General features: G+C 39.8%; 1 protein-coding gene and 1 long non-coding RNA gene across 6 annotated transcripts in view; both read right to left on the bottom strand.

The window, feature by feature from the left end:
- Positions 1-20436, bottom strand: part of NT5C3A (5'-nucleotidase, cytosolic IIIA) — a 54052-nt gene that overhangs the window by 20351 nt on the left and 13265 nt on the right. Inside the window, exons 1-3 of one of the 5 annotated variants that reach the window (XM_015559713.1) lie at positions 5716-5730; positions 1552-1606; positions 696-793 (exon numbers count right to left, since the gene is read on the bottom strand). The exons of 1 other annotated variant lie outside the window; for it this stretch is intronic. Coding sequence is in view for 1 of the 4 variants with exons in the window: in XM_006757211.2 (XP_006757274.1) it covers positions 1552-1587 (36 nt within the window). In the remaining 3 variants the exon portion in view is untranslated. Of the gene's footprint in view, positions 1-695; positions 794-1551; positions 1607-5715; positions 5794-20436 lie in introns of those variants that run through there. 3 more of the 5 variants (XM_006757211.2, XM_015559712.1, XM_015559714.1) reach the window with 3 other exon arrangements.
- Positions 10938-13180, bottom strand: LOC107182053. The gene is made up of 2 exons (XR_001512770.1): positions 12403-13180; positions 10938-11156 (listed from the first exon to the last, which is right to left on the bottom strand). It is a non-coding gene; the product is annotated as an uncharacterized LOC107182053 (long non-coding RNA).

Genomic DNA, 20436 nt, shown 5'->3' with positions numbered 1-20436 from the left:
AGGCTTGGGAGGGGCGGGTGCGGGGAGGACGGAATCAATGCGGAAAAAGTAAACAAGCAAAGCAGACATCTATAATACCTCAACAATAAAGATAATTTCTTTAAAAATGCTACTTACATAGTTACAACACTCACTAACATAATATAGGAGATTAACATTTAGAGTGCTTACTCAGTGCTAGTAGGCACTTAACACTTTTTCATCAAGTATAAGTAAGAACATTTCAGTTATAACATGAGTTATATCTGAGGATCTAATGTAAAACATGGTGACTGTAGTTTATAACTAAACTATGACATAGTTGAAATTTATATTTTTGTATAACTGAAATTTCCTGAAAGAGTAGAACTTCAATGTTCTCACCCAAAAAAGCAAAACCAAAAAAAACCCCAGCAAAAAAAACAACAGTGACTATGTGAAAAGTAATGGACGTGTTAATGAGACAGAAGAATCCTTTCACAATGCATACATATGTCAAATCATCAGAGTATACTTAAAATATCTTAAGATTTTATTTGTCAATTATACCTCAATAAAGATGAGGGAAAATATGAATAAGAACAACAAGAGTTTGGTGGTTTCATTCCTGTTTCTTAAAGCTGAGATTGTTGCCCTCTTTCGAGGGCATCATAGCTCTCAAGGGCTGAGGTCAGATTTGAAGCCAGTTCTGACTGCAAAGATTATCTTTTTCCTACCTCAACCTAATGTCCGTAATGCAATGAACTTTATCATTGTCCAAGGAGTTTTTTGTTGCTGCTGTTAATCCTCACCAAGGATATTTTTCCATTGACTTCTAGAGAGAGTGGAAGGGAGAGGCAGAGACAGAGAGAGAGAAATATTGATGTGAGAGACACCTTGATTGGCTGCCTCCCGCACACGCCCCAAGGAAGGCTGGGGATCGAGCCTGCAACCGAGGTATGGCGCCCTTGACTGGAATCGAACCCGGGACCCTTCGGTCTGCAGGCCAATGTTCTATCCACTAAGTCAAACCAGCTAGGGCCAAGAAGGTTTTTTTTGTTTTTTATATTTTTATTGATTTCAGAGAGGAAGGAAGAGGGAGACAGAGATAAACATCAGTGATGAGAGAGAATCATTGATTGGCTGCCTCCATGTGCCCTGACCAGGAATTGAACTGTGACCTCCAGGTTCATAGGTCGATGCTCAACCACTGAGCCACGCTGGCCAGGCAAGAAGTTAGTTTTTTATGTAAAATCTTGCCATTTTTAACTCAGAGGCCTAAGATAAAATATCTCACACTGTATGATTTACATGTGTGGTTGAGCAAGGAAAATCTAGCACAAAAAGGAATGGGGGAACCATCTCATATGACTAGAAACACTCAAAAGCACATTGTATTTCAACCAAAAATATGTCAAAGGTAAGTTGGAATTCAATTCAATAAATAGTTGAGGTACTACTCTAAGTCAAACATTGTGAAGAAAGATCTGCATCAAGTTACAGTCCCATAATGAATGATCAGGGTAGAGGCAGAGGTAAAGGTGGCGAAGAATCACCATTAATAAATGGAGCTGGAAATATTTAAATACCCACCATTTTCACATGTACAGCAGAATCTTGATTAGTCATATCTTGGTTATCCAATCTTCTGGAATTTCCCAGGTGAAGTCACAGTAAAAGAGAAAGAAAAAAGGTACACGTGACACACATACATTTCAGGTTCCTCCTGTATGTTAATGACACACTAAGACGGTACTTTTGGATTTAGTTAAATACCAAGTTACTGAAGGCATCCTGTTTCTTTTCCTAAGGACCTCTGTAAAGATTTCACTCTTTCTCCCAAAATTCGGGGTTAAAAGATTTATAGATACTCTTTTTTTCTTTTCTTTTTTAATTTCAGAGAAGAAGAGAGAGGGAGAGAGAGAACTATCAATGATGAGAGAGAATCATTGATCAGCCGACTCCTGCACCCCCTCCACGGGGGATGGAGCCCGAAACCCGGGCGTGTGCCCTTGACTGGAATCGAACCCAGGATCCTTGAGTCTGCAGGCTAACGCTCTATCCAATGAGCCAAACCACCTAGGGCCAGGGTTAAAAGTTGTATACGGACAATTTGCAGCCCTCCTACAAGAACTCTTATGGTGTTAAGAAGATTTGAACAGAGTTAAAGTGAAGTAGATATTTGTAAGAAAATGCTCTACTACATGAACATTTTATCAACATTTTCTCTGCATGTGCGGTTGAAATTTGTGGGAAAATGATGCTTTACTATTATTAAACCAATGAAGGAATATAGAAAAAGAATGTAAGGAGAAACATTATACAGAGTCAGATAAAAAGTCAGACTCTTCCTTAAACTCTGGTAATAGAAGTTGGACATTAGATCTGTGTTCTTGATAATTAGAATGTGTGGTAGCAGATCTATAAAAATTCTTTAAAATCTGAAACCTATCCCTCTCCTCCTTCCATTTTAACTGCACATAACTGGGGAATGTCTTATAAAAAAGTATTTTCCTTCCTTTCTCAGAAAGGTTATTAGTAAATTGATCGTATAATTGATGGCATCTTGGAGTTGAGTAAAAAGTGTTTTCAAATAGTAAGATACCTCTAATTTTTCACATGTGAAAAAATAATGTATCCATCTGCATAGACATACACTCTATATAACTCATAAAACATTGGATCAGCACCCCAAAAGTTAATTATAATGGTAGTTTGGGAGTTAGTATTCTTTTTTATTTTTTTGAGGGGGGAGGGTCAGTAGTCTTTAAACGATTGTAGGCATAGTTAAACATAGAGTCAAATTTAAGTAACCTTTGGCCTATCTTCCTTCCATCAGTCATCTAGCTTAAACAAAGATGTCCGAGAAGCTGCCTACAAGTCTGTTTCTTTATAAAACGAACGCATACACTATTAAGTGCCCGTGGTTATTCTTTGACGTTTAATATCTGAAAAGGAGTTTAAACTTCTAGAAGGTACTATTTAAATAAAACCATTTTATTAGCTTGAAAAAGAGGGAGGAGAATGTGGAAAAGTACAATTGAGTTTACAAAAATACCACATACTCCGTGAAACACTGGAAAAGTCCAAAGAAAACAATTCAAACAGTGCAGGATACATTTTAATATCTGGGAATCTAAGCTCCCTTTGTTACACATGGCCAAGCAGCCCAATTTCTCTCCTCCCCCACCCCCCAAGAATGGCTCGCTCTAGAGCATTCAGGCTTCGTAAAAAAAAAAAAAAAAAAAAAAAAAGCAGTGTTAATAGGTGAAAGAGTAGTTAGTTGTCTTTCTCATGGTCTCTTCAAATTTTATTTAACAAAACACACAAAAACAAAGAGTAATCTGAAAGTTGCAATTGCTAAATTTCCCATTTTAGTAGGACATTATTATTGATCATTAGGATATTACTTTTGATAATTTGAATACTATGCAAATTTCAACTGCAGAGCTTTCATTTTTCCTAATCCTCACCGGCAATCTGACCAAAGTTTATCCTTGCTCAAAAATAATCTCACAGAAAGTGCTACTGCCGTCCGAACGCAAACATCAGCCCGAGGTCACGATCATTTTAAACCTGTAAAGACTAAGGCATAAATGCCAGCGTTCTGGCACAATTCTAAAGAAGACATAGAAAATGAGGGCAGGGTATTTTTAAACCAATAGGCTTGTAAACCTATACTTGGTATATAAAGTTCTGGCTTCCTTTGCCAGCAGTCACCTGTCGCAGATGCTGCAGGAGAAGAGTTGTTGGAAAAAACACATCGAGTGGGGAAGACATGTTCAAAAATAGAAAATACCAGCCTTGAACTCTGAACTCCCTTCAAAGGAAGTTTCAACGTTTTAAGCCTCTGGAATCTTTACATGTGGGCTGGCTGACGGGGAAGCTGGGAAAGAATTGGCCTCCGTGCTTTCTGTGGGAGGTTCGGGTCTCCGCTATCACAGCGTTCGTTCCAAGGAATATGTAGGGCAAGACTAACGGCTAAACAAGAGGTGAGACCGCACTTGAGGAGCACGAACTTGGTAACCAGGAGTGTCCGCTATCGTGGCCTCTCGTTCTGAGATGATCAACTTTACCTTGAAAATACATTGACAAATCAATGACTGAAAAGTTCTGTCTACATGAAAAATAGCTCCTGGCCTTTATACAAGTATCTGAATGAAAGTGGAATACTTCTAAAGGCCCTGGAGATTCAGTCTTATGGGAAAATGAAAAAGATTAAATTCCTGCATATAATTGGCTCGAAAAGTTACGATTCTGCTTTAATTTTGACACTTGAAGAATCATTTAGCTACACAGCAATAAGATAATGACATCCTGAATGGCAAACTGTATACTACTTACATAGGAACGGCACGGATTACTATAGATTGGACAGGGCGTCAGTAACAGGGCTACACATCCATGGTGAATCCATGTGACTGCCCTTTTCAACAACCTGCATTACTTGTTCTAACCCTGAGCTTTTAATAACAGCACTTTCTTAGGTACTTAGCACATGGGAAAAAATAAAACTGTAAGTTCATGATTTCCATAGCATTATAAATCAGTTCATTGAGGCATTTAAAGAATTCTCCCTAATTAAATTTTCAAGGCAGCAGAAAAAAAAAATATATAAACTAGAAAGTGAAACTTTCTCCATACAGATATAAAACAGAAGTGAAACTTAATATCCATGAGTGGGAGAAGAGAAGGAGGTAGAAGGAAAGAGAAAAAAATCGTTTCAAAGGCTAGTTATTTAAAAATTGGCAATTTATACCAATCTTCTTAAACAGGAAAACTTGACTTCCCGGTCAGAATTTAGTGGATACTTATGAAAATACATAATTTCAGAGTTTAGAATTTATTCACCCATCCTCTCCACCAACATTGCCCTAATATCTAATAGCATTTTTTCAAGAAGGATTAAACCAAGGCACATAGAAATTAAGTAATTTGTACTGATTACCCTTAAGGCACTCTGAGTTCTTCTGTCCTTGAATTTGTCCTAGAACCACAGCATAGGTGGGAAGCAATATCCAGAGATGCTTGGATATAAGCTGCCAATAAAAACCAAGTCATCTGCTTTAAGAACTGGTCTGCTGCACTGTCTAATTTTCCTGATTAAAAAAAAACAAACTACAAAAAATAAGGTAAAATGTTTACATTGGATTTTTTTTACAACAAAAAATCCAACTTCTTTACATAATGCTCTCCCTTTTATGGTAATATTTATGTTTGAATCTGAATTGACAACATACACTTTGTTCTAAGCCTTAAAGGGAGTAATCCAGATTTCATCAATTCATGAAACATACCAGTGTAATCCTGTTCCATGATATCCTGGATGAAGCTCATCGGCACAAAATAAAAATTATCTTTATTACTTGCTATAATCAATAGTCCCAATCCCAGTCACACAAAGCATGTACCTACCAGAAAAATCAAGTCACACAGTGTGAACAACAAAATCGGACCTTATCATGTTTTCCCCCCCCTTAAAAAAAAGATTTCTGAGGGTCCCTTGCTTTTTCTTAACATCTACATGTCTAACAAGAACCTCTTAAAATTAGATCCTATACATTTCTGAGCACTAAGACACTGGAAAGTTTTACATATACAGATCTTTGCAAATTACAGTTTTGCACTACCCTGGATCATTCTATTTTGTTTCTTTAATTCATGTTTTTAAATGCCTAAAATTTCAATCAGACACTACACCAACTAAGAGTGAGATCAAGTTCAACAACAGTATCTACAAGAGCAGTACACACTTACCCCGAAGGTAACCGGACCAGATACACCAGCGAAAGAAAATTCTTCCTGTCCGAGCAGCCCTAATATAGCACAAGGTGCAACTGAGGGGGGCGGGCCCAAACGCCCAGGCTGAGCTCTATGCAAAAACAGGCCTGTGACTCATTACTCCACAGCGCTTTGTTATGCTCTGGTGACAGGCTGGCTGGCTAGCTCTGAGCTGGCCATCAGCCTACAGGACACGGGGACTGAAATAATGTGTCTGGTCAGAGATGGTAAATGGGACTATCAGGGCACAACTTGCTGTGCAGAGAGAAAAGAGGAACTTCAATATTAGCACAAATACTTCCTTCCTCCTGGTGGTTTTTATTTGGGGGGTTGTCAGCGTACTTGTGGCATGTGAGTTTTTCTGTGTGTATTGTATTTCATCACACGTTAAAGAAAGGTCAGGCCGTGGTGGGCAGGGGAGGGGAAGGGGTGATGGGTGTTGCTCAGTGGGTACTGTTTCCACTTGGAGGGTGAAAGGACTTGCAGAGGTGGATGGTGCTGTGTTTGCACAACAATGCAAACTCCTTAAAGCCACCGCGTTACAACCAGTGAAAACGGTAGACGTTTGTTATGTATGTTTTGCCATTTTTAAAAGATGAGCTCATGTAAGACACACAGAAAAAAGCCATGGTGCAGGTATGTATGGTCAAAAGAATATGAATAGTCTTTACTGCAGGGCAGTGGGATTTAAAGGAATTGCTTATGGTTTTCTTCACATTTTCCTATGTTATTTGAAAGCGTGAACAAGACCTTGCATAGATTTGCTAAAAAAAAAAAAAAAAATCTGTATACAAATAGTGAAAACTAATCTTTATGGTTAAATTTTTTTTTTTAACAAAGTTCCTTTCCTGTTGTGAAGGAAACATTTTTAAAGTTTTATTAAATCTTTAACTTTTAAAGAGAAGCGGGCTTGCTCACAGCCTGAGCAAGGGACTGCACTGTGCGAGCACCATGTGTCGGGGCCTGATTATTACGCCCCGGACTGCGCGCGGCTTTATCAGGAGGAACAGGGCTACGCTACGCAGCTGTAAATACATTTTTATATCAGCCTTCTGGTCATGCTCAAGAGAAATCAAACCCACGCAACATTTCTGTAATCAAACTTCGTGAAGTTAGCATTCTCTGTTAAAAACACCCTCCTACCCCCATCCCCCGGCGTGGCTCAGTGGTTGAGTATCCACCTATGAGGCAGGACATCACAGTTCGATTCCTGGTCAGGGCACATGCCAGGGTTGCTGGCTCAATCCCTAGTGTGGGGCCTGCAGGAGGCAGTGGATCAATGATTCTCTCTCATCATTGATGTCTCTCTCTCTTTCTCTCAATGATTCTCTCTCATCATTGATCTCTCTCTCTCTCTTCCTCTCTGAAATCAACAAGAATATATTTTTTAAAAACCCTAAAAATTTAACAACTGCTTTTAAAAAAGGCCACTAACAAACTATCCAAACTTGGTCTCTGCCAAATGTTAAAAACTTATTTTACTAAGGGGAGACGATTCACAAAGAAGAAACCTCTTACACTCTAGTAATGGGGGTTCAAGGGCAATGAGGTGATTCATTTTGAAAATACTTCTGAATTAATGGGTAAATATGGTTACTTAACTCTTCCCATACACTAACATAATTAACAATGATAAGAATTTTGAAGCTATCCTTTGAAAGATGACCAGATAAATCATCTTCAACAACAAAGAATGCTGGTGTTAGAGTTCCATCAGCATTTAGAAACACCATGAAAAGCTTTCAACATATGCATTCTCTGACACACCAGTTTTGTGTCCTATGGAAATAAGGCAGAGTTCACAAATACCTAGTTGCAAAGATGTACATCGCAGAGTTGTTTTATAAAACTTCGAAACTTAACCAACCTAAATGACTGCCCTGGCCGGTGTGGCTCAGGTGGTCGAGTGTCGACTGGAGCACCAAAAAGGTCTAGGGTTTGATTCCCAATCAGGGCCTACACCTAAGGTGCAGGTTTATGGAAGGCAGCCCATGGATGTTTCTTTCTTACATCATTGTTCTCTCTTCTCTCTCTCTCCCCGCCCCTAAGATCAATAAAGACATATTTAAAAAAACACACCTAAATGACCAATATCTAAATGTTCATTAATACAGGAGGGCTGAATAAATTGTGGTATACACATAAAATGTAAAATGATACAATTGTTAAAAATAATTGTTATAAATAGATAAAATTTATTGTACATTGATGATGTGCCAGATACTTCTTAAGCACCTGACATTCCTCATCTCATCTAACACTCATAACCCTAGAAGGAGGGGCTATTATTACCCTCATTTTACAGGTGACTAAAGGAAGGCTTGCAGCTGGCAAGTGGCAGAACTGGATTCAAACTCAGGTCAGTCTGACTTCAGATCCTGTACCTGTAAACCACTGGACAGCACTGCTCTGTGAGGGCAGCAGTTACAGACGTGCTGAGGTGTGCCTGACCTACTACTAATCAAAAACACGCCACAAGGATCTACAGCAAGAGTCCAATTTGGGGGATAAATCTTTATATGAGCTTAGGAAGTCAAAAACAGAACACAAGACAATGATGGGATCAAGAGGCCATTTTAATGTTCTGAACTTTATAGAATAAACGAGTTTCTTGGAAAATAAAAAATGTTGCAGTAGTAGCACCAATCACGCCCATAATCAAAAAAAGAAAGCTAAAACACACACACACACACACACACACACACAACCTTCAGAACCAGCCAACGTCATATGGATAGACTATTTAAAACAATGTTTCTAAAATAGGGACAGAAACAAGGAATTCAGCCAGTTTACTCTGAAATAAAACAAAGACAGACAAGAAAGATGACCACTATCTTATCAGGAGGGCCATTGTGGTCCCTAAGGGTAGACGATGGTTCTGGCTTTGCTGGGGTTCCACCTGCTAGTCAAAGGAGAGTGAGAAGAGGGGGTGTGTGAGCTGCCTCCTGCCTGCTGCCTTCTAGTTCCACCCCGTAAGTGTACATGCAGGGGGGTGCAACGGTATGTCTGGTGGACTGTCCCCCAGGGGGGACCAACATTCTTCTAGCACTTTCTTTCCCTGGGTGTCAGAGTCCCAGAAGCACGCACCCTCTCATTTATTTTAATGAGCATAGCCTTAAGAGAAAGGTAATAATTCTCCCTTTTTGATAGATAAGGAATCTAAGGTTTGGAGAGGTGTTAAGTCACTCATTACTTATGTAACTTATGTACAAGAGCTGTAACACTTTTATTTCCCACATGATATGCTGTTTCTAGGCAATAATAGACATTTAACAATTACACGAGAGGGCTGGCTATGTTTACAAATAAGAATGTTTGGATACCTTAACCAATAAAGAAATTTAAAAGAAAAAAAAGAAACTAGAAACACAGAAAAATATAACCTATTCAAAGGCCTACAATGAGGTGACAAGAACTGAATGAAACAGGTGGCAATGGGGGAACATTTGATGGCATAACAATACGTTTTTTGTGTCTAAAAAAAAAAAAAAAGCACGTTTGGAAATGGTGCCACAGAAAAGGATAGAGGCAAAACACTGAACAAAAGAAAATGAACTTTGCTTCAAATAGCTGTAGGTACTTTTTCTTTTTTTTAGAAGGGATATAAAGAAAGGACCCAGAGGGAAGCAGAGTGGACTTTCATCTCTGGGCCCTGTTGCCTTGGAGTTTCTTTACTCATTGTCATAAAAACCGAAACCACTCTGTACCCCTCCTAACGCAAACTCTAACCTGAACTTGACAGGCCAAAGGACTTCTACATGACTCAAAGGGTCGGAAGATTTTTCTCCCCTCGTGACACTGAAACTGTTTTCATCAGTGGAGAAAGGGCTACCCATCTGTACTTGTGAGAGACCAGTCACCTTTTAGAGACTGGCAACTCTCAGTCAACTTAAAAACCTACAGGCAATCACTTTGTATTTTGCCAGCAAAACCTTTCTCTAGTTTTTGAAAATATGAAAAAAACAAAAGAGCCCAGAGAAAATAAAATCTATCAATTTAAACCTTAATTAGTTATTCACTGCTTGATTCGTTTGGCCTTTAATCTTGGGATAGGGAAGTAAATGGCATAAAGTTATTACACTAATTAAGTTATATGTGAAAGAAATCATTTCCTAACCCCACGTAAAACCTGTATTATTTCTCAATAATTCAATCTAAGATTTAACTAGTAATTCAGTTTACCATAATCCAATTATCATTCGGCCATCCAATGTATTTTTTTTTTTATTGTTTAAAGTATTACAAATAGTACCTATGTCTCCTTTTTCTCCCATTGACCTCCCCCCTGCCTCCCCTACCCCCCTGGCACATGCCCTCACCTCCCCCCCCCCCATCCCACCAGTGTCTGTGTCCATTGGTTATCCTTATATGCATGTATACAAGTCCTTCGGTTGATCTCTTACCCTCTCCCAAACCTGCCCTGCCTTCCTACTGTAGTTTGACTGTCTGTTCGATGCTTCTTTGTCTCTGTATCTATTTCTGTTCATCAGTTTATGATATTCATTACATCCAATGTATTTTTAAACTTCAATATGAACTTGACTGACACCCTAGGAAGTTATTCCAAACAAAACAGTAAAGCCACATAAAGAAGACAATTCAGTAGGAGGTGAGATCAATACTCTATATGGACTCTTGCAAAAGTTGTTCCTGCTAATTGCTGCATGATGTCAATAGGAAGATGTTTGGTTTTTTTTAAATATGCAAAACACCAGTCTAAAAAAGAAAAACAAAACCACAAAACCACAACAGCAAAAAAATACCGGTCTAGGTACCAGACTTTTCCTAGAACTCTTCTGAGGAGACCAGTCAACTACCTTCAACACGGTGACTCTTCAAAACAGAATTAAAACAAGCTGCTCTAGATGCTTATGTGAATGTGGTTTAAAATGTTTAAGGAGCAAAAACAAAGATGAGACAATAAAATATTACATTTTAGGAAAATAGACAACAAAGAAAGACTTTCTCATAAGTTTTTCTCATGGAAAATCACTCCCAAAACGTCTTCTGACTGGGTGACTGCTGCTGACCTTGACTGTGCATTTGTGAGTTGACGCACATGGACAAACTGAGGGAGCCTACGGTTCTAACATCAATGCGTTTCTTAAAAACTCCATGCGGAAATCTAAGATGAACTAATTTAATTTTCAGAAACTCAAATAAAATTCTTTTTTTGCAAATAAAGTTCTTGAATGTAGTCTATGTAATTTTTATTTTCTTTTTAAAAGTAATAAATTCTGGAATCTAAACTCCAGAAGTAAATGACATTGTGGCAATAGGAAGGTCAAGTTCAAGAAAACTGGATGTAAGACAGTAATCATCAATGCAGGGAGTCTTTCTTAGCTCTCCTTTCCTCAAAAGCACTGTGTTCTTAGTACTGAAATTGTTTCCATTTTATATCTGAATCTTTGTGCCTGGAATGGAACAAGATGAAAAACTTTGTTTAATTTTGGACTCTTTCCACATCACACAGTTGGTATTCTGTCTGTTGAAAAGAAATAGTATTGTTTAGGATTGCTATTTTGATATGGGTTATATTAAAAATGGCAAAAGGTTATTCTACTTAAGCTTTTTTTTTTCAGTATTAGTATGGTATATCCAATACATTTAAATGTAGAGTACAAGACTTAACTTACTACCCCCTTTTTGCTAGATAAACTCATTTAAAAAATAATAAGGTAAGCCATGGCCAGTGTTGCTCAGTGGATAGAGTGCTGGCTTGCACACCCAAGGGTCCTGGGTTCAGTTCCCCATCAAGGGCATGTAACTGGGTTGCAGGTTCTGCCCCGGCTCCATTCTGTGCACATGCGAAAGGCAATCAGGTGTGTGTGTGTGTGTGTGTGTGTGTGCCTCTCTCCCCCTTCCCTTCCACTCTCTCTAAAATCAATGGAAAATGGAAAAAATATCCTCCGGTGAGTATAAACTAATGATGCTGCTGCTGCTACTGATGATGTAAGAAAATATAGCAAAGAATTATATGGAAGAGCATGGGTGATAACTTAAGTTTTAAAAATCATAAGGTTTTGAAAATGCTCATAGGTTTTAAAAGAACCTAAAGAATATACTTTTTTATATCAAATATATTCTAAGAATCAACAAGCATTACAGAGGAAGGATAGGGTCACAAGTGATTGCATTTTCTTCATATTTTTTGGTGTTTTCTGTAATGATTATATCACACACCCAGAAGAAAATAAAGATTATTTTTTAAATTAAAATTGCATGCTCCGCTGTGGCTGGTGTGGCTCAGTTGGCTGTGCGTTGTCCCATGCATGGAAGGATCCCAGTTCAAGTCCTGGTCAGGGTACAAACCTAGGTTGCAGTTTGGTCCTGGATGGGCCGCATATGTGGGTGGCAACTACAATGTTTCTCTCACACATCAATGTTTCTCTGTCTCTCTCACTCTCTAGAATCAATTTTTAGCCCTAGCTGGTTTTGCTCAGTAGATAGAGCATCAGCCTGTGGTCTGAAGAGTCTGGAGTTCGATTCCAGCCAAGGGCACATGCCCCAGTTGTGGGCTGGATCCCAGTAGGGGGCATGCAGGAGGCAGCCAATCAATGATTCCCTCTCATCATGGATGTTTCTATCTCTCCCTCTCCCTTCCTCTCTGACATCAATAAAAATTTATTTTAAAAAATAAAATCAACTTTTAAAAGAAACATGTCTCAAAATATAAGAAAGTGAACATATATAATGCTACTGCATCTTTGGAAGAAATGAACATGGCATATGTTAAGTCATGCTTATGACCATAAAACAAAAATTATCTACAAACTCATACCTGCCTTTTTTTTTCCTGTAGTTGCCTTTCTCGTTCTATATCTGGGAGGGTAAACCAATGAGTAACTTACACAAACCATTCAAACAATATGCTATATTCCCCTCCCATCTGGCTACAGAATGAAGTCACGATGTGTAAACGAGGAGCCAAGTGCACAACATTCCGAAGACACACTGTCAAGGCTTGAAAAGGAGGGTCACGTTCAGATTGCTCAAAAACGGGAGTGCAAACAGAAAACCCCCGGAAAGCGCGTTTCTGCCATGCTCTCGTGGTTAGTCACCTTATAAAGAGCCTTTGCAAATCACACCAAGAACTCCTATGGTTCAAGAAAGAAGAAAATAAATGGCCAAGTCTTTTTAAAAGCTCAACTTCAAAAGTAACTGACATCTTAGAAGTAACGATCGGTTGGAAAGAGGAGGAAGAAGTGATGCCTGTTCCCAGGAAAACAGGGAGCGAGGCACTCGAACACAGGCTGGTGGCAATGTGAATGGGGCCGCCTTCCCGCAGTGTAACCTGGCGGCACATTCCTTAGATGTGCACACACTCCTGACCCGGTAATTCCAGGCCAACAGCCACAGGCACGCACAGCTGCCGTAAGACTATTCATGGACCCAGCATGTCTCATAATGAAAACCATGTTGCACGATGAAGACACTGGCTAAATAAGTTGTGATCAAAAGTAAAAAAACAAACAAAAACAAAATAAGTTGTGATATCCATATATGGTAAATAACCTAAGGTAACATAATAGTTATTAAAATAAGTATAAATTTATTACTGAGAAACAAATTAGTAAGTGAATAATCTTGTTAAAAACAATGTCAGAATATGATCTCCTTTTGGGGAAAATAATACTTAATATTTATATACGTAGAAAAGAAAGTAAGTACAAATATTAAAATGTTTTTTTCTTTTATTTTGTTTGTTTTTTTAAGGTGGTAAAATTGCAGGTAGCCTCTTTTTCCTTATCTAGATTTATTTATTTTTACATCAGAAATAAAAAGAGAATCAAAGGGGAGATGGAGCTTAATATACATAAATAAAACAGGCAAATTCCCTACAAAAAGCTGGATCTTAATTCAGGTACTCACGAGCCCTTAATTATATTTATTTATTTATTTATGTAGTTAGTTTTTTTTGTTGTTGTTGTTAGTTAGTTTTTGAGTCCTTAATTACTAAAACTTCCCCAAAGCTGAGTCACAGGACTGGAAATCCACGAGTGTGGACCCGTGAGTAACTTTTTGGAAATCTACAGTGAAGCACATGATCTGTTTTTGTTGTCAGTGTATTAGAGGGGATGCACAAAAGACAAAAGAGAGTCAAGTATTTCATTAGCCGGGAAAGACAAAGTGTTTAAAGAGAGCAACACAAAAACACTTCACTGGAGAAGGGATTCTCATCCCTGTTGGGAAGTCCGCTTCACCAACCAGCTTCAGAGAGCGGGAGTCGGGCACTGCGGAGCCTGGCCAGTTCCCAGGCACATTCATAGAAGAGCACAACACCGGCCAGCTGGGCTGTGTAGTTGGCCCAAAATTCTACTTCCCATTTCCTGGTTCCTGGATAATAGGCCAAATTAAAATGGGAACCCACTTGTAATTGTTTTCTAGTCCTAATCCCAGTGTGGCCCAGTTTTTTCTTAAGATAACCTAGTGGGTTTCTAGTTTCTAACACTTCATTATTCTATAATGCTGAGGTTCTCTGACTTTCCCCGTCCCCCTCCACCCGAATCAATCCAGGGTCTCATTCCCTTAGAGCCCTAATGGTTTGACAGAGAAATCTGGATAAACTGACAAATTGCTCTTGGGGGGAAACTGTATAAGAATAGATGATTTTTTTTAAAAATGACAAGACTCTCGCCAAGACCGGTTTGGCTCAGTGGATAGAGCGTCGGCCTGTGGACTGAAAGGTCCCGGGTTCGATTCCGGTCTAGGGCATGTACTTGGGTTGCGGGCACATCCCCGGTGGGAGATGTGCAGGAGGCAGCTGGTCGATGTTTCTCTCTCATCGAAGTTTCTAGCTCTCTATCTCTCTCCCTTCCGGGGGGTGGAGGGTGGGGGTGAGGGAAGGTGAGCATGTCCATCATCCAGGCATTGGCAGAAGTTTTTATACAACAGGTAAGTCGTTCTGAAACAATTCACATTAGCTATGGACAAAAAGGGGATGGAGGAAGATGAAGCACAGTACGGGCTAGTTCTGAGATAGGCACGTAAATTCGTAAGAAGTGGTGTTGCTACTTGTATTAGCCGTGGGCAGGAGAGTGGAAAATTTGAGAAGCAGAGGCTCCTTGGGCTTGACAGCACCTGGCTATTTAGTCCTAATCCCAGTGTGGCCCAGTTTTTTCTTAAGATAACCTAGTGGGTTTCTAGTTTCTAACACTTCATTATTCTATAATGCTGAGGTTCTCTGACTTTCCCCGTCCCCCTCCACCCGAATCAATCCAGGGTCTCATTCCCTTAGAGCCCTAATGGTTTGACAGAGAAATCTGGATAAACTGACAAATTGCTCTTGGGGGGAAACTGTATAAGAATAGATGATTTTTTTTTTAAATGACAAGACTCTGAACTCAGACCCTAACTGGGGCACTTGGTGTGAGACAAACGAGAGGACTGTCCAAGATGAGTCTGCCGAGCAGATAAAATGGGGGCAGGAAGGACGGGAACCCACACGTGACTTTGTCTACTTCCATGTACTTATCAGCGGGAAGTTGCCAAACAATTTAAGCAATCCTAAGCAATCTTGTCATGACTAGGACCTTGAAAAATGAGGAAGACAAACAACATGTAAGGAATTGATAAACAGCACTGACTTTAACGCAAGTATGACATTAAAGCAAAATTTTAATTTCCACAGCTGAAATTCCTTTTCAAAGAAAGGGTTTATTAGGCCATTGGTAGTGAAGCACAGTACGGGCTAGTTCTGAGATAGGCATGTAAATTCGTAAGAAGAAGTGTTGCTACTTGGATTAGCCGTGGGCAGGAGAGTGGAAAATTCGAGAAGCAGAGGCTCCTTGGGCTTGACAGCACTGGCTATTTTCTCTTTTAGACATTCGTGAAATAGCCACGTGAAAATAATCCAAAATTCCAACGTACACTCAGGAGTGTAGGCAGTGTTTTGTTGGTGTTGCCCTGCAGTTGTGAACTGATAACCCCTTTTTGGTCTCTGGCCTGCTGTAATTTAATTTAGGACATCTCAGAATTGTCTCCTTGCCAGGTGGTTTATATTGTACAGATAGATAGGTTGAAGCAACACCAAGAGAGTAAACAGAAGTGCATAAACAAGAAAGTTAACGTAGGAATGTAGCCCTGTGCCATACATAGCAAAGAGAGAACTCTGCCACCTGCTGACAAAAACACAGAATTGTATAGCTTTCCCAGATTGCCATTTCAAGGGGGAAAACCTACCATGGTAATTAGATTTCAAATTAATTATTATACCAAAGATATGAAGTATAACCTCTACTTAAAGGAAAATAAGGGTTAAAATAGGATTCAGGGTTATTTATATGCCTCTTAACTCAATAGCTCTACATATTGTGATGCCTGAGTTATTTTAAAAGCAAACGAAATAGGGCTATATGGACATGATTCCACATTATCAGTGCGGAAGCGCTGACCTAAATCTGCATATGGACTGTACTCACTTCACCATACTTTTCATCCCCCCTACTTCATAACAGGCCTCCCCCATACCCTTCTCTCTTTTGTCTTAACTGTAGATGGCATACTTCTAAGCCACCTAAGAGTTACTCATTTTCCCACAGATATCTCCCATATATATGTGGACAAAATAGGGGGTTCTATGGAAAATAACCTCCCAGGATGATCTGAGCACAAATTCCTGACTGCGCAGGCCATGGTGGGTAGTCACACTCCAGGCGTATACCTTGCCTAGTAAGAGGTTTATCTTTGCCCGAAGTTGAAGAACCTTGGGAAGAAGCATACTCGCCCTCTGGACTAGAGAGCACATACTTTTGTTAACTCTTCTGTAATCTCCTCCTTGCCTCCCTTTCTCCCACCCTCATGTAATTTTCTTTACATTTCTTCCTTAATTCAGTTTAGGCTCAAAAACAGTCTTAAGAAAATTCTTTACAGTTGACATATCATGTTAACCCCTTCCCCAACAATTTTTTTGTTAAAAACGTTTCTTTTTCAGACTAATTTTTTTATTTTGGTTCTATATAGTATTTTTGATGCTGGTTATGAAAACAGTTTGTAACTCGTCTTCCTATAAACCATATTTTTTTACCATATTTTCTTAGTATACTCGTCGACGACTGGAAAAGAACATTTTGTGGAAACGAGTATACACGTTTCTGCCGGGGAAGGGGTTAATAAGCTTGTGTTAAAGGAAAAAACTATAAAGAGCTTCTTGTGTGGTCCACCCCAAATTTCCAATGACATACGATCACATGTCATTCATTGGGTGCTGTCTCTTTTGGGACCATAACTGTTCTACACTTTGTTTTTTTCCTCTAGTTACTATCTTTTGAACCTTTAAAAATGTTAATTCATGCAGATTTACTCTTTGGGGGAAATAGAAACCTCAATGATGAGAATCATTGATTGGCTGCCTCCTGCACAACCCCTACTGGGGCATGTGCCCTGACCGGGAATCAAACTGGTGACCTCTTGGTTCATAGGTTGACACTCAACTACGGAACCACATTGGCCGGGCTGTACAATATCTTGTTATTCAAATGCCCCATCATTTAGCCGTCACTATAATTTATTTAGCTACTGTAAACCGCCTCCAACTGAGGAAACGAAAGTGCCCATTTTTCTAAACCCTTATCAGCTTTCTCTCTTTACACAGTCATTGCTTGGCTGACCCATTTTTGACTCTTTGTCAGCAATCTTCCTGAAGTTGTGTGACTTGTAAAATTTGTCGTTTTGCTGGAGGTAAGGATTTGAATTGTTTGCTTCAGTGGTTCTCCAACTTTAGCAAGCATCAGAATCACACAGAGGGCAGGGTGAAGCAGAGAGCTGGGCCCCGCCCAGGGCGGCTTTGGATTCAGTAAATCTTGAGTAGAGCTAGAGAATTTGTGTATCTTACAAATTCGCACAAGATACTGATGCTAGCTAGGAGCACTAAGAACCGCCGATGTACTTCAATACTAGCACATGGGGTCTTATACTTCAAAACGTAAGGTTTGCCCATCTTTGTCATGGTTTATACAGTCAGTCAGCACTTATGAGATTGTAAAAAATAGCCCTACTGGGGGGCGGGGTTGGGGTGGGATGGGAGGAATACTGTTCATCCCCTTGCATCAATGGCTCCCATTGTTAAAGCAAATGAAGAAAGTAAAAGCATTTAAGGCTATTCAGGCTTTTAGCCAGAAAGGAGAATTTTTAGACAAATTAAAAATACTAGTATCCAGAAAGAAAGGGGAAAAAAATCCTAGTGTCCAGTTCAAGCATGTCTCCATCTGTTATGTAAATGCATTCACAACAAAAAGAAAACAAGTCATCAAACAGTAGGAAAAGTGCGCAAACAGAACCTTTAAAATGGAACCGGGGCTGCCATCTCAGAGGAAGTGCCTTGCATTCTTACTCCTCAGACCTTGGGAATATGGAAACAGGCAAAACAACCTTTGGACTGGGCCTAAAGCAGCATTATTCCCCAAAGAACGGTTAACAAAGATAACAAGAAAGCTGGCATTATGACTTACCTGGTGACGGCAGAACTGAAAATTAAAAACATTATTTAGAATTAGCATCACTCTGTTCGATTCTCTACAAACAGAAATGCCTTTCTTCTCTTGGTGTAATTGATCCCTCTCCCTTTCTCATAAACACCTCTTGCCTTTGTCTCCTCACCCCAACAGTCTTGGGCTTCTGCCTGGATCAGTGCTTTCCCAATTAGGTATTATGTTAAGTTTCAAATAAATGCTCCTTGCCTCTTATTTTGGCATTTTAATTTTAGGATAACGTTGTCCTAAAACTGTTCCAGCTAACCTAAAAATGGCTTACGAGAAAAGAAGTCAAAGTTTTCATGGGGTTAACTTGCTGTATGAGGATGATACACAGGAAACATGACAAATGTGACTTCAAAGGCCAAAGTCACTGCCTGGAATAAACATTTCCATACTTGCAGATCTGGAGATTCAAGATGATCCTGGATATGGATCTTTGCCAATATTAAGAATGTAATGGATTTCCCTTACTTTACAAAACATTTTATTCAAACTGAACCAATCAGAATTGGTACCCTTCAAATACCACCACATCCACCAAATATGACCCAATGTCATCTCCTATTCCTTTGAAATCCACGTCGCCTTTTATTGATACCTTGAAAGTACTGTTAGGACTCTAGCTGTTAAGCTAGTTTCACATTTACTTGGGAGACCAGCCTCTACATCTGATTCACATGTATGAAGGCAGTGGCCAGGTCTCGAGAACTATTTAAGATCTAGACAATTTAGGTGGGAATGGATAAATCTTTACTCTTGGGGCAGCCAGAAGAGCAGAACTACTTGAATTTGCATTTTTTTCTGCTGTAGTACCAAGTATTTGGACTAGCTGGGATGCTCTATTTTTCTACCAGCCAACTGACCACCACCAGTAATAGTAGATTATATACATGTGTTTTCTCTTGATAAATATTAAGTCAATAAGATAGACACTATGGTGTAGTGTGACAGACTGCTAAATGCCGAATTAGCATACACACTCACCTGCTATCTTACTGATAGGATCTCAATTTTGTCAGAGGATGGCAATTTGCTCAACAACAACAATAAATCTCAGCTTCCTTTACAGTTGGGGTGGCCATGTGACTGTTCTCTCCAATGACATGTGAGGAGAAAGTTCTGCTCGACTTGAAATAGGTTTCCTCCTTCCTTCCTTCCTGCTGCCTGAAAATATAGATACGTTGGCTAGGGTCAGCCATCGCATGACCCTAAGAAAAGCTCAGAAAACACCAAAGACTTCAGCCCTGATATCCTCGTACCCTCCAATTAACACCAACAACTGCCTACTTTTTGAACTTCTCATTAACTTACAAAAATAAAATCTGTGTTGTGTATTGGAGCCACTGTTTGGGGTCTCTGTTTCGCTTGGCTGCAATTAATAAAACAGAAAGACCACGAAATATGTACCAATTCAGACTCTTAAAAGCACATACACAGCAACCAATACAAGACAGTACATAGCTTGCTAAATTTTGAGGAATCATCAGGAAATGCCACAGGAGTTGAGGAAATATGCTTTGTAAGACGAATCAGGAATTCAACACAGGTCCTACAAGGTCATAAATCTGAGTACTGGCATAAATTACATAGAAGTTGAGCTATCAGACATGTGCCCTGACTGGGAATTGAATCGTGACCTCCTGGTTCATAGGTCAATGCTCAACCACTGACCCACACTGGTGGGGGATATATAAACACTTTTTTAAAAATATATTTTATTGACTTTTTGAGAAACCAAGATGGCGGCATAGGTAAACACCGGAGTTAGCTGCCTCGAACAACCACTTCAAAATACAACTAAAAGACGGAACGGACATCGCCCAGAACCACAGGAAGGCTGGCTGAGGGGAAATTCTTCAACTAGAAGGAAAGAGAACAGCATACGAGACTCAGAGGAGGCGCAGTGTGGAAAATATAAAGGTGCGGAGGTACGCGGGAGCGGGCTGATAGGGCACATTTGCGTTTTCAATCGGGAGAGAGTCTCAGATTCTGAGCTCCAGTTCTGGGTGAGTCTCTGGGGACCCAGACTCGAACAGGAGAAACAGGACTGTCTGGCATCGGTCGGAACTTGAGGGCAGCTTTCTCTCTGAGGTTTGCAGCGGGTGCTGGGACTCTGAGAGGCAGAGCCTCTGGGGACAGGACTGAGAGCAGCCATAACTGCTCCCTCCACCCGCCCTGTAGATCCCCTGGGACCCGCCCCACCCAAGCCCTGCACAGAGGC

Source organism: Myotis davidii, unplaced genomic scaffold (assembly GCF_000327345.1).
Source record: "Myotis davidii unplaced genomic scaffold, ASM32734v1 scaffold573, whole genome shotgun sequence".
Classification (NCBI taxonomy): Eukaryota; Metazoa; Chordata; class Mammalia; order Chiroptera; family Vespertilionidae; genus Myotis; species Myotis davidii.
The sequence above is the reverse complement of the archived record's forward strand: the minus strand, read 5'-3'. Positions and strand labels throughout refer to the sequence as shown.